Here is a 12,447-nt window from a genome sequence, read left to right on the forward strand (position 1 = left end):
ACAAGACTAATATTTCAATTTAATGACAAGTTTTCCAGTGCTGTTAGATAATTATGAATTTTGCAGGCAAACTACATGCTGACAACTTTTTCTAAAACTGCTATTTAACTTATATTGATTGCAAAGTATGGCTGTCTTCACATTTATTGTTATTAGCCTCGTAAAATGTTCTTTTATAACACATAAGAGTCATATGTAAGCCTATAGTCTTGAAAAGGCATATAGTCTTTCATCTATAGTCTGTATTATCTGATGTCCTTTAGCTAGCCTCTCAGAGTTTAAATTTTTTTCTGACATCGAAAGGTCTCAATTCTGGCTAAACTCTTCACCTTCACTAACCATAAGCCTAAGTGATAACACCAGACTAGATTATTTCCCTTGATGTTTTGATTCTATTATTTTTACTTTTAAATGTTCAAATGAAAAGCGAACTCATAAACCTAACACGTAACCTAAAGTTGCTCCCCCCGAATAACTTGGATAAAGTAAGCAGAAATTTTCCAAGCTTTTACGTTAGATGCCCATATTTTCCTAAAGATTCCATTCAACCCTCCCCTTTCCCCAGTGATGCAACACCATCACCATCATGCACTGCTTGACCATGTTTTTAACTTGAAATCCACTACACTTGACAGCTCCCTATCTCTCTCAAATCTCTGCCAGCTATGTCTTCAGTAATTTTTAGTCATGTTTCCTAACTAAATATCCTGTTAGAGGAGCATTTATTTTCCAACATAGACCTCCACTGCTCTATTTGGAAAAAATCAAGAACTTTCCTAACACTTACTGATGTACTGTTAGATTAGACCATGACAGATCACACTATAGAGTCAAGGCTTTTGGTGTTTCTTCATTTCAATATCACAATCACACAATGAGACACAAAGGTTGTAGACACATTTCTGGTAAATCATAGGTGCTAAGAAAGGAAGAAAAAAGGAAATAAAAAATACTTCACATGTTCTATGCCTTGTCCTCTTTCTTTGGAATTTGTCACTGAGAAATTTAGTACAACTTTATATAACTGTGTCACATGTTTTCTTGCCACATTAAACAGGAATTCAGGCATCCTTCTGTTTGCTAATATCTCAGGAGTGCTTCAGTAGGATTAGAGTTTAATATGGCTATTGTGAAACACATGCTGTATAGAAACTAGCCACATTATGTCTTGCTTACTAATCATGGCTATTTGAACTCAGACAAATTCCCCTTGGATATCTGTCTTTACCCTTTTTGGAGGCAATGGGTATACAATGTAACCCATAATTTTATTCTTTTTCTTTGCTCGTGTTTTCTCAAATTCAAACCCTGCTTTGAGTTCACAAACATTGGACAACTCTATAGGATAGCACTCTCTTAAGTGTTTAGGGAATAAAGCCTAATGAAGCATAATTATAGTCTATGAAAAGTTGCTATTTTGATAGATAAATATGAATTCTTCAACCAAAATTATTTTATAATGTCTACATAACACTCCATTGTTGCCACTTGAAGTATTTTTATTTGGTATCTATTTATTTATTTAACATTTACATTTTCTCTTTTAGAGAGATTTCTCATATCTTGTTTGAAGGCAGTTATACTGTTAATTAACTATTAAGTTAACTAATTAAGCAAGTATTTTATACCACTGTAAAATTTACTTTCTGTCTATTACATGGAAACAAACAATTTTAGGTAAATACTTAGCTCTCTTGAGACTAAATATATTATCTGTCCCGTTGAGGTAATGTCCATTGGATGGATATAAATAAGGCTGATTTTAACATTATAGGAGCAAAAGGTAGATATCCTTTTTGGGGGCAGTAGGTAGAAAGGCAGATGGCAAGATTTAAGTGCTTCCTGGGCTAATGAAATTGGAAAATTTTGTAACTGGTTGTGGAACAACAATAGACCTCTAAAAATAACTGGGAATAAAGAATTGACAATTTGGCAGAATCTCCATAAAATGTGAATGATTATTTTTTCTCATATCTCAAAGGAAACAATTGTAATACTGTAATGTAGCTTGTTGAATGGACTTCAGCATCCAAAAAACATATTAAAACCTTTCGAATTTAATTGCTATAAATGTAACTAGAATTTCAAATCAAATTAATTACCCTGGTTGCTTTACTCATGGGAAAGTAGAATCCAAAATCTACTAACAGAAGCTTAAACTGGTGTCAATATTAATTTAAACTTTATATTTTTGTGTTTAGTTTTGCTTTAGCATTTGCATTTCCTCCTATTTTCTTTCTTTCCATTTTTTTGATTTAGACAGACTCCTGTTTAACCTATTAATATTTATATTGGTGAGATATCAGTAAAATAGCCCATATTTTTTTCTTCACGTTATACCTTACAAAATTGTGTAAACTCTTTTAAACAATGTATATATTTTCATTTTTGTGAGATACCATAACTTTTCTTGATTCTACTATATTTTATATAGATAGAGTTTTTTTTTTTTTTTTTTTTTTTTGTGGTAGGCGGGCATCTCACTGTTTTGGCTTCTCCCGTTGCAGAGCACAGGCTCCGGACGCACAGGCTCAGCGGCCATGGCTCACGGGCCTAGCCGCTCCGCGGCATGTGGGATCTTCCCAGGTAGGGGCACGAACCCGTGTCCCTTGCATCGGCAGGCGGACTCTCAGCCACTGCGCCACCAGGGAAGCCCGATAGAGATTTTTATAGGTTTTTCTGACTCAGTATCAAATTTATAGTAATGTCGGTGCTCCGCCTGGTGGTACACAATAAGCATTTTACTTTTCTCTTTTCCTTAACGTTAAAAAATTGGGAGAGAGAACTTTATATCCTGACTTTAAAAGTGTGTAAAAGTACCTGGAAGGGAATCTACTAAAAATTTACTAAGTATAAGTTGAATATTAGTCTGTAGTATACTATACTTAAATCCATTGTAGATTAAATATATGTACACGTATTTAATACAGATATAAATATATACACTTATCATTTTACAAGTAATTTTTAGTTTAATGATTTATACTTATTGAGGAAATAGTTCATCTATTATTATATTCATTTACATATATGTTTTATATTGTTGTGTGTTAGGACACATAGCCTTATTTTTCTATAAATATCTAAATATCTGTCTTCTATCTATCTATCATCTATCTATGTATCTTTTTAATCTATGTCTTGTATCCTGGATTCTTTTGCATTAGTATCAGTTTATTTCATGAGTATTCCCACCTTCACATTTGATACTGGTTACACTTAGATGGTGCTAGTATGTAAAATATTTCTTCACAGTAATTTTAATTTAACACTTCCTACTATTTATAATGACCAATTGAAATTCTACAACAGAATCTATTGAAGTGAAAAGTGAAATTATTACTCCTAATTATAATCTTTAACTGGATAGCAAATTGCCTTTCAATTTTGCACTATTATGTTTTAGAGTTGATTTATTTTCTGTAGACTATATTTTCAAGGCTGGTAATCTTATTATGTACTTTACTAACTCCACTGTATATAAAAATTATATATATCTTATCAGGCATTTTCCATCTGAAAGTTCCTGAGTCTTCCCCTATTGGCTCAGCTATTGGAAGAATAAGAGCTGTGGACCCTGATTTTGGACAAAATGCGGAAATTGAATACAGTATTGTTCCAGGAGATGGGGGAAATTTGTTTGACATCGTCACAGATGAGAATACACAAGAAGGAGTCCTCAAATTGAAAAAGGTACATAGACATGTTTTTCAAAGTAGATTACCCAATAAAAATTAATGAACAGAAAGACTAAAACTTGAAAATGACAGAAATTTAAATTTTTCTTCAATGAGCAATATTTTAAATTAAAAAAAGACCAGATGACTATGAAGTATTCACTCCCAGAGACACTTTTATTCTGTGATTCACCAGGTATATATTTTGTGTTGAAAAAATTAGGCCTATTAATTTGCTTAAGTCCTTAAAAAATTCTTACCAGAGTCTAATTTTTTTTTTTTTTTTTAACATCTTTATTGGGGTATAATTGCTTTACAATAGTGTGTTAGTTTCTGATTTATAACAAAGTGAATCAGCTATACATATACATGTGCTCCCATGTGTCTTCCCTCTTGCGTCTCCCTCCCTCCCACTCTCCCCCTCCCACCCCTCCAGGCTGTCCCAAAGCCCCGAGCTAATATCCCTGTGCCTTGCGGCTGCTTCCCCCTAGCTATCTACCTTACTACGTTTGTTAGTGTGTATATGTTCATGACTCTCTCTCGCCCTGTCAAAACTCACCCTTCCCCCTCCCCATATCCTCAAGTCCGTTCTCCAGTAGGTCTGCGCCTCTATTCCTGTCTTATCCCTAGGTTCTTCATGACATTTTTTCCCCTTAAATTCCATATATATGTGTTAGCATACGGTATTTGTCTTTGTCTTTCTGACTTACTTCACTCTGTATGACAGACTCTAGGTCTATCCATCTCATTACAAATAACTCAATTTCATTTCTTTTTAAGGCTGAGTAATATTCCATTGTGTATATGTGCCATATCTTCTTTATCCATTCGTCCGATGATGGGCACTTAGGTTCTTTCCATCTCCGGGCTATTGTAAATAGAGCTGCAATGAACATTTTGGTACATGACTCTTTTTGAATTTTGGTTTTCTCAGGGTATATGCCCAGTAGTGGGATTGCTGGGTCATATGGTAATTCTATTTGTAGTTTTTTAAGGAACCTCCATACTGTTCTCCACAGTGGCTGAACCAATTCACATTCCCACCAGCAGTGCAAGAGTGTCCCCTTTTCTCCACACCCTCTCCAGCATTTATTGTTTCTAGATTTTTTGATGATGGCCATTCTGACTGGTGTGAGATGATATCTCATTGTAGTTTTGATTTGCATTTCTCTAATGATTAATGATGTTGAGCATTCTTTCATGTGTTTGTTGGCATTCTGTATATCTTCTTTGGAGAAATGTCTGTTTAGGTCTTCTGCCCATTTTTGGATGGGGTTGTTTGTTTTTTTGTTATTGAGCTGCATGAGCTGCTTGTAAATTTTGGAGATTAATCCTTTGTCAGTTGCTTCATTTGCAAATGTTTTCTCCCATTCTGAGGGTTGTCTTTTGGTCTTGGTTATGGTTTCCTTTGCTGTGCAAAAGCTTTGAAGTTTCATTAGGTCCCATTTGTTTATTTTTGTTTTTATTTCCATTACTCTAGGAGGTGGGTCAGAAAGGATCTTGCTGTGATTTATGTCATAGAGTGTTCTTCCTATGTTTTCCTCTAAGAGTTTGATAGTTTCTGGCCTCTCTCACCACTCTTATTCAACATACTTTTGGAAGTTTTAGCCACAGCAATCAGAGAAGAAAAGGAAATAAAAGGAATCCACATCGGAAAAGAAGAAGTAAAGCTGTCACTGTTTGCAGATGACATGATACTATACATAGAGAATCCTAAAGATGCTACCAGAAAACTACTAGAGCTAATCAATGAATTTGGTAAAGTAGCAGGATACAAAATTAATGCACAGAAATCTCTGGCATTCCTATATACTAATGATGAAAAATCTGAAAGTGAAATCAAGAAAACACTCCCATTTACCATTGCAACAAAAAGAATAAAATATCTAGGAATAAACCTACCTAAGGATACGAAAGACCTGTATGCAGAAAATTATAAGACACTGATGAAAGAAATTAAAGATGATACAAATAGATGGAGAGATATACCATGTTCTTGGATGGGAAGAATCAACATTGTGAAAATGACTCTACTACCCAAAGCAATCTACAGATTCAATGCAATCCCTATCAAACTACCACTGGCATTTTTCACAGAACTAGAACAAAAAATTTCGCAATTTGTATGGAAACACAAAAGACCCCGAATAGCCAAAGCAATCTTGAGAACGAAAAAAGGAGCTGGAGGAATCAGGCTCCCTGACTTCAGACTATACTACAAAGCAACAGTAATCAAGACAGTATGGTACTGGCACAAAAACAGAAAGATAGATCAGTGGAACAGGATAGAAAGCCCAGAGATAAACCCACGCACATATGGACACCTTATCTTTGATAAAGGAGGCAGGAATGTACAGTGGAGAAAGGACAGCCTCTTCAATAAATGGTGCTGGGAAAACTGGACAGGTACATGTAAAAGTATGAGATTAGATCACTCCCTAACACCATACACAAAAATAAGCTCAAAATGGATTAAAGACCTAAATGTAAGGCCAGAAACTATCAGAGTCTAATTTTAATTTATTTTTTTAATGTTATCAACTCAGACGAAAAGGTTAATTTAAAAATAAGATCTAGAAGTAAACTCTATGCACACCAGGCTTGGTCTTGCCCCTTTTATTACTTTTCTGAGAATATAAATATCTAATTCACACATTGTTTGTGAGCCTGGACCTCAGACTGGAAGAATTCTGATATGGGTGAGCGCTGCTACTGGCAAGTGGACTAAATGAGAATGGGTAGCGCTGGGTTTGAGGGGCTATGACAAGGGAAGTGAAGAGAAAAATTAACGAGAAGGAGGGAGAGGACAAAAAGGTGAAACGCGGTGGGAAGCCCTCGAGTAATGTTAAATTGTTTTATATAAAAGAGGATGGAGAGCAAAATTCAAAATATTGGAAATGAATCCTTATCTCAGTGTATGTAGTTTGTTTTTTGTCAGGTAGGGTCATGAAAAAGAAGAATGTAAATGTGAGAAAGAGAAAAATCATGACTGTATTTGGGGTGTGTAGATTATTTCTATAACAATGAGGTAAATTATAGGAATTTCCAATAATACAGTGCAGGCAAAAAAATGAACTTCATTTAATTTAGTACAGTTTTTCCCTCTCCCTATTATAGCAAAGTGCACTCTATTTATCCCAAAAGGTGGTATACCATACACATTTAATTTTGATACTTGTGATTATTTTAACCTGCAAAAAGTATTTTTACATTCAGTCCCATTAATCGTGCTGCTGTTTCCATATTTGTTCAGGAACTCTGAATTTTATCAAAGAAACAACATATGTGGTAAAAAAAAAATCCTGAAAAGAAACAGTTTTCATGTAGATGATTTATCAACTTTTAATTCCTACTATTGCAAGAAAATTGTGCTTTGTCTAGAAATTAATTTAATCACATGGTCCCATTCAGCAAAATTTTTCATTTATGCTAAATTTTCAGAGTATACCTAGAAAAAAAAATTGTGTCAAATGTTTATTCCATTATTATTTTGTTGTGGTTTTGCTTGTTTTTCTTTTTTCTATTCAGTAACAAATCCCTTAAAATCTTGTCAAAATTTTTAAAAAATGATCTCAATATATAACAATGCTTAAAAGGTGTAGAGATATTAATTCATATTAAACAGATATAAATTCTCTTAGTAATATGAGAAATAATAGAAAATATTTTATATCAATGATTCATAAAACTTAAGTTTGAAATTAAATATATTTACAAAGTAAAATTGAGATACAAAAGAGTTACATTGTGTATAATATATATATTTATATTAATTTATATTTACAGAGATACAATGAACGCATTTTATATTTACACATAGGATTTTATATTTTGTATTGATTTACACTTATTTACTATCTATGCCAATAAATAATCAATGTCTTAGTGTCAGTCTGGGAAAATGTATGACATTTTTTTTACTTTTTAACACAATTGAAAAGGGAGTAGTGTGCTAACTATAGAACTTTATATTACCATGTCAAAGTGGATTAATCATTGAAAGTAATGACGTAGTCATATAAATCAACTTTTTGTAAATACTTACTATGCATAATCACTAAAGCAAGAAGAATATATCTTCTGCCTTTTTAGTGTATGGAGATGTCATAAAGAGTGAAAGAGTCTTATTTATTTTGCATTCATTTTGTTTATTTTTTTATTTTCTAGTTTTTAACTAGATTAAAAGTGATATTTGTGAAATTATAGCATACCTTTATTAAAATGGATTTACATATAATGTATAAAATAGTCTGGAAAATATATCTCGAAGTAAATATATAGATATATGTTTATAAATACATATATTTTTCCTCCTGCAGTGGATAAGTAACCGTTGCCCATTTTGCTGGCATACAATTTGTTATCTAAATAAAGCTCAGGGTCCATAACTAAAATTCACTCCTTCATTCACCGAACATTGATGCAACAACCACTAAATCCTAACCCATTCTGGACTCTGGGGGTCAGTGAAGGAAACAGACACATTCACTCTGCTCAAGCAGCTACTGTTCAACCAGGGAAGTTAGACAATAAGTAAATTTAAAAGCACTGTCAGTGTTAAATTTAAGTTTGCAAAACACAAATCAGGGTAAAAATAAGCAATTTAGAGGGTAGTAGCTCTCCTACAGTGAGGTAGTCAGAAAAGACTTCTCTGTTAGGATAAAATTTCAGCAGAGACCTGAAGGAAGCAAAAGATGAGCCATATGGTATCTGAGTGATGTGTGCTCCAGAAAGACTGAGCAGCAATTGCAAAATCCCTGAAATGAAAGTGTACCGGGCAAGGAGGCCAGTGGCACTGAGTACAGTAAATGGAGGGGCCCATAGCTGGAGATGAGGTCAAATATGCCGACGAATGTCCCATCATGGAGATCCTTGCAGACCAGGCAAAGGACTTGAATTAAATCGTGATACGAGAAGACCGTGGCAAATTTCTATCTAAATTACGATTACCCTTGGTAAAGCCAGGATATGCTGACTTTTCTGAGGTGAATAATGACTAGGGAGTAAGGACAGAAATAGACCAGTTAAGAGACTATAGAAATAATCCAGGAAACCAATGATGGAGATATGGTCCCTGATCTTTATAGCAATGAAAATTGTGAGAAATGGTGAGATTCTGGCTAGATTTTAAAGGAACGGCCCAAGTATATTTTTATAAATATTCTTAACATCCGGTAAATTATGTCAAACATTTGAATAGATTTGTTTTTAGCATTCTAATTTGTTTTACTCTCTAAATAAGGAGACACCAGAGGTAATCCATACCAGCTAACCTCTTATTCTGTTGGAAAAGAAAATTGCAACCTACAGACTACATTTATAAATCTGTAAAAAATAACTCAGGGGAACATTTTTGTAACAAAAATTTGAAATTATCTATTTATCTATCTAACTACCTACCTATCTACATATCTGGTGTATGTATTATTTTGAGTAAGTGTGTGTGTGTGTGTGTGTGTGTGTGTGCGCGTGCACGTGCTCCCATACATATATAGATATATGACTTGAATAACTATGGCAGTATATTTTTCTAAAAATAAAACAATGAGGAAATATTCTGTTCAATAAAGCCCACGAAAAACTCAAAATTAATTTAAATGATGTAAATTATGTACTTTTTATTGAGGTATACTTGACACACAAAATTATATTAGTTTCAGGTGCAACATAATAATTCAAAATTTTATATATTGCAAAAGATCACCACAATAAATCTAGTTAATATCCATCACCACACATAGTTACAAATTTTTTCTTGTGATGAGAATTTCTAAGATTTACTCTTTTTGCAACATTCAGATATGCAACACAGTATTATTAACCTGTAGTCCCCATATAGTATCTTACATCCCCGTGACTTATTTACTTTATAACTGTAAGTTTGTACCTGTTGACTCTCTTCACTCATTTCACCCCCCACCCAACCCCCACTTCTGGCAACAACCAATCTATTCTTTGTAATCTATGAGCCTGTTTTTTTCTTGTTATTTTTCTTTTATGTTTTTGTCTTTTGTTTTAGATTTCATATATAACTGAAATCATATGATACTTGTCTTTCCCTGTCTGACCTATTTCACTTTGCATAATGCCTTCAAGGTCAATCCATGTTGTTGTAAGTGGCAAGATTTTATTCTGTATCTCTATATCTCTAGGTTCCACATGCAAGGATTCAATCAACTGTGGATGGAAAATATTGGGGAAAAAAATTTTCAGAAAGTTCCAAAAGGCACACCTTGAAGTTGCTGCACACTGGCAACTATTTACATAGCATTTACTTGTATTAGGCATTACAAGTAATCTAGAGAATATTTAAAATATATGGAAGGCTGTGCATAGGTTATATGTAAATACCACTTCCATTTATATAAGGAATTTGAGCATGCTTGGATTTTGGTATCTGCAGGGGTCCTGGAGCCAATCTCCCGTGGATACCAAAGGATGATTGTATATACCACATTTTCTTTATCCATTCATCTTTCAATGGACATTTGGGTTGCTTCCATATCTTGGCTATTGTAAATAATGCTGCAATGAACATGGGGTTGCATATGTCTTTTTAAGTTAGTGTTTTTTTTGTTTTCTTTGGATAAATACCCAGAAATGAAATTGCTGGATCATACAGCAGTTCTATTTGTAACTTTCTGAGGAAACTCCATACTGTTTTTCATAATAGCTACACCAATTTATACTTCCACCAACAGTGCACAAAGATTTATTTTTCCTCACATCCTCTCCAACACTCATTTTTTTGTCTTTTTGATAATAGCCAGTGTAGCATATGTGAGGTGATGTCTCATTGTGTGTGTGTGTGTTTTTTTTTTTTTAGAAGATGTTGGGGGTAGGAATTTATTAATTAATTTATTTTTGCTGTGTTGGGTCTTCGTTTCTGTGCAAGGGCTTTCTCTAGTTGTGGCAAGCAGGGGCCACTCTTCATCGCGGTGCGCGGGCCTCTCACTATCGTGGCCTCTCTTTTTGCGGAGCACAGGCTCCAGACGCGCAGGCTCAGTAGTTGTGACTCACGGGCCTAGTTGCTCCGCGGCATGGGCATGTGGGGTCCTCCCAGACCAGGGCTCGAACCCATGTCCCCTGCATTAGCAGGCAGATTCTCAACCACTGTGCCACCAGGGAAGCCCTCATAGTGGTTTTGATTAACATTTCTCTGATGATTAGTGATGTTGAGCATCTTTTCATGTACGTGTTGGCCTACAGTTCTTTAGATATTTTTTGAGCTAACACTGTATTATAGGGCTATTTATGCATATGTTCAGAGAGTTCTCAGAAGACTTTATCTTGAACTTATTCAGAGTCCCAGAAGTAGATGTAAAATCATAAATATGTATGTAAATATCAACAGCAGTATTTGTTCCATAATGATCTTAAAATTACTCTTTGGAAACTTCTCCCTGCAATACTCAGCAAAGAATTGCAATGAAGAGTTTTGATGTAAAACCAAATTCATACAGAAATTATGTTTTTAAGTATATTACATGCATCTAGAAAGTCTAAAAATATATACTCTACATTTGAATATGTATCTGTTTTTGAATATAATGATATTCTTTGTTTTCGGAGCATTTTTCTTTTTTAAGCTCACTTAAAAAATAAATGAAAATGCTTATTATTCTCTGAAGCACATATTCTCATTATAGTTTTATTTCCAAAATTTTTATTTACTTTCCCTTTACCATTTCCCCCCTCTCTCTTCTTCTGCATGGAGGGAGGGTGTACATGTATAAAAATGATGGTCATGCTTGTATGAGCTGAGAAGAATGAAAAAAAAAAGCATTTTTATTTTATTTCTTTTAAACCTCAACTTGGATTCAGTTTATGAACACTGTGACAGAATGCCATTTCACTGTGTCACTTTGAATTCAGAATAACATTATGCAACTTTATATATCTCTACAAGGCACAAGATATTGTTGTTGTTTTTTTTTTTAAGAAACAAACTATTCTTACTTTATACTTACGTCCTATTGCACTGAGGAAAGAATGAAAAAATAAAAAGTGCCCTATATGTTGTTAAGTATTATAGCAATAGAAACAATAACAAAATTGGGGTAATATAACTTAAAAAAATTTTTTGTCACATCTAAAAATTAGGCGATAGGTTACATTTAAAATAAGAGAGAGTAAGGTATTTTAAATTCAGAAATTTCATTCTTACGTGAAAAGTTAAATGAAATACATTTTTAGTCAGTAGTTTTTATTTCCTACTGTATAAATGAGAATAAATATATACTTATTGGATATAAATATAAAGTTACATGAGTTAAAAACATTCAAGAACGGAAAATACATGTTTATTTATAGGCACACTGTGGTTTTCTTGTTACTGATTAAGAAATTTAGGCAATTAAATAGTGGGATGAATACTTCAATTGTACAAAAGAACAATTTTAATGTCTTGAATAATTTCTAAGCCAGTTCTGTGCTATTTCTACAAAATATCTATCTGGAACTAACAAGTAATGATAACATCTGTTTAAAATAAAGAATGGTAAAGTGATTTCCTATTTATTTCAAAATAAGTAAAACTTTTTTGGAATTAAAAAATCCTTACTATTTTGCTGTTACTTGGCAATATTATTTCATTTCAAATAACCATAACTGATCACAGTGAATCCAAGGTGAATTATTTTCTTTTTCCTTAAAAACAGAAGAGATAAAATATTTTATTCTTCACCAGAATTTTAAATAAATAGGCTAAACTCTCAACTGGTCTCATTGGACAATTTTATTTATGTCCCATTAGTCACTAAAACTCATT

At 33.4% G+C, this 12,447-nt stretch overlaps 1 protein-coding gene across 2 annotated transcripts in view; it reads left to right on the plus strand.

Annotated features, from left to right (window-relative positions):
• Nucleotides 1–12,447, plus strand: part of CDH12 (cadherin 12) — a 416,625-nt gene that overhangs the window by 352,584 nt on the left and 51,594 nt on the right. For both annotated transcript variants that reach the window (XM_032626909.1, XM_032626910.1), the window contains one exon: nucleotides 3,506–3,693. In XM_032626909.1, coding sequence (XP_032482800.1) covers nucleotides 3,506–3,693 — 188 coding nt within the window. The remainder of the gene's footprint in view (nucleotides 1–3,505; nucleotides 3,694–12,447) is intronic.

Source organism: Phocoena sinus, chromosome 3, assembly GCF_008692025.1.
Source record: "Phocoena sinus isolate mPhoSin1 chromosome 3, mPhoSin1.pri, whole genome shotgun sequence".
NCBI classification, from domain to species: Eukaryota; Metazoa; Chordata; class Mammalia; order Artiodactyla; family Phocoenidae; genus Phocoena; species Phocoena sinus.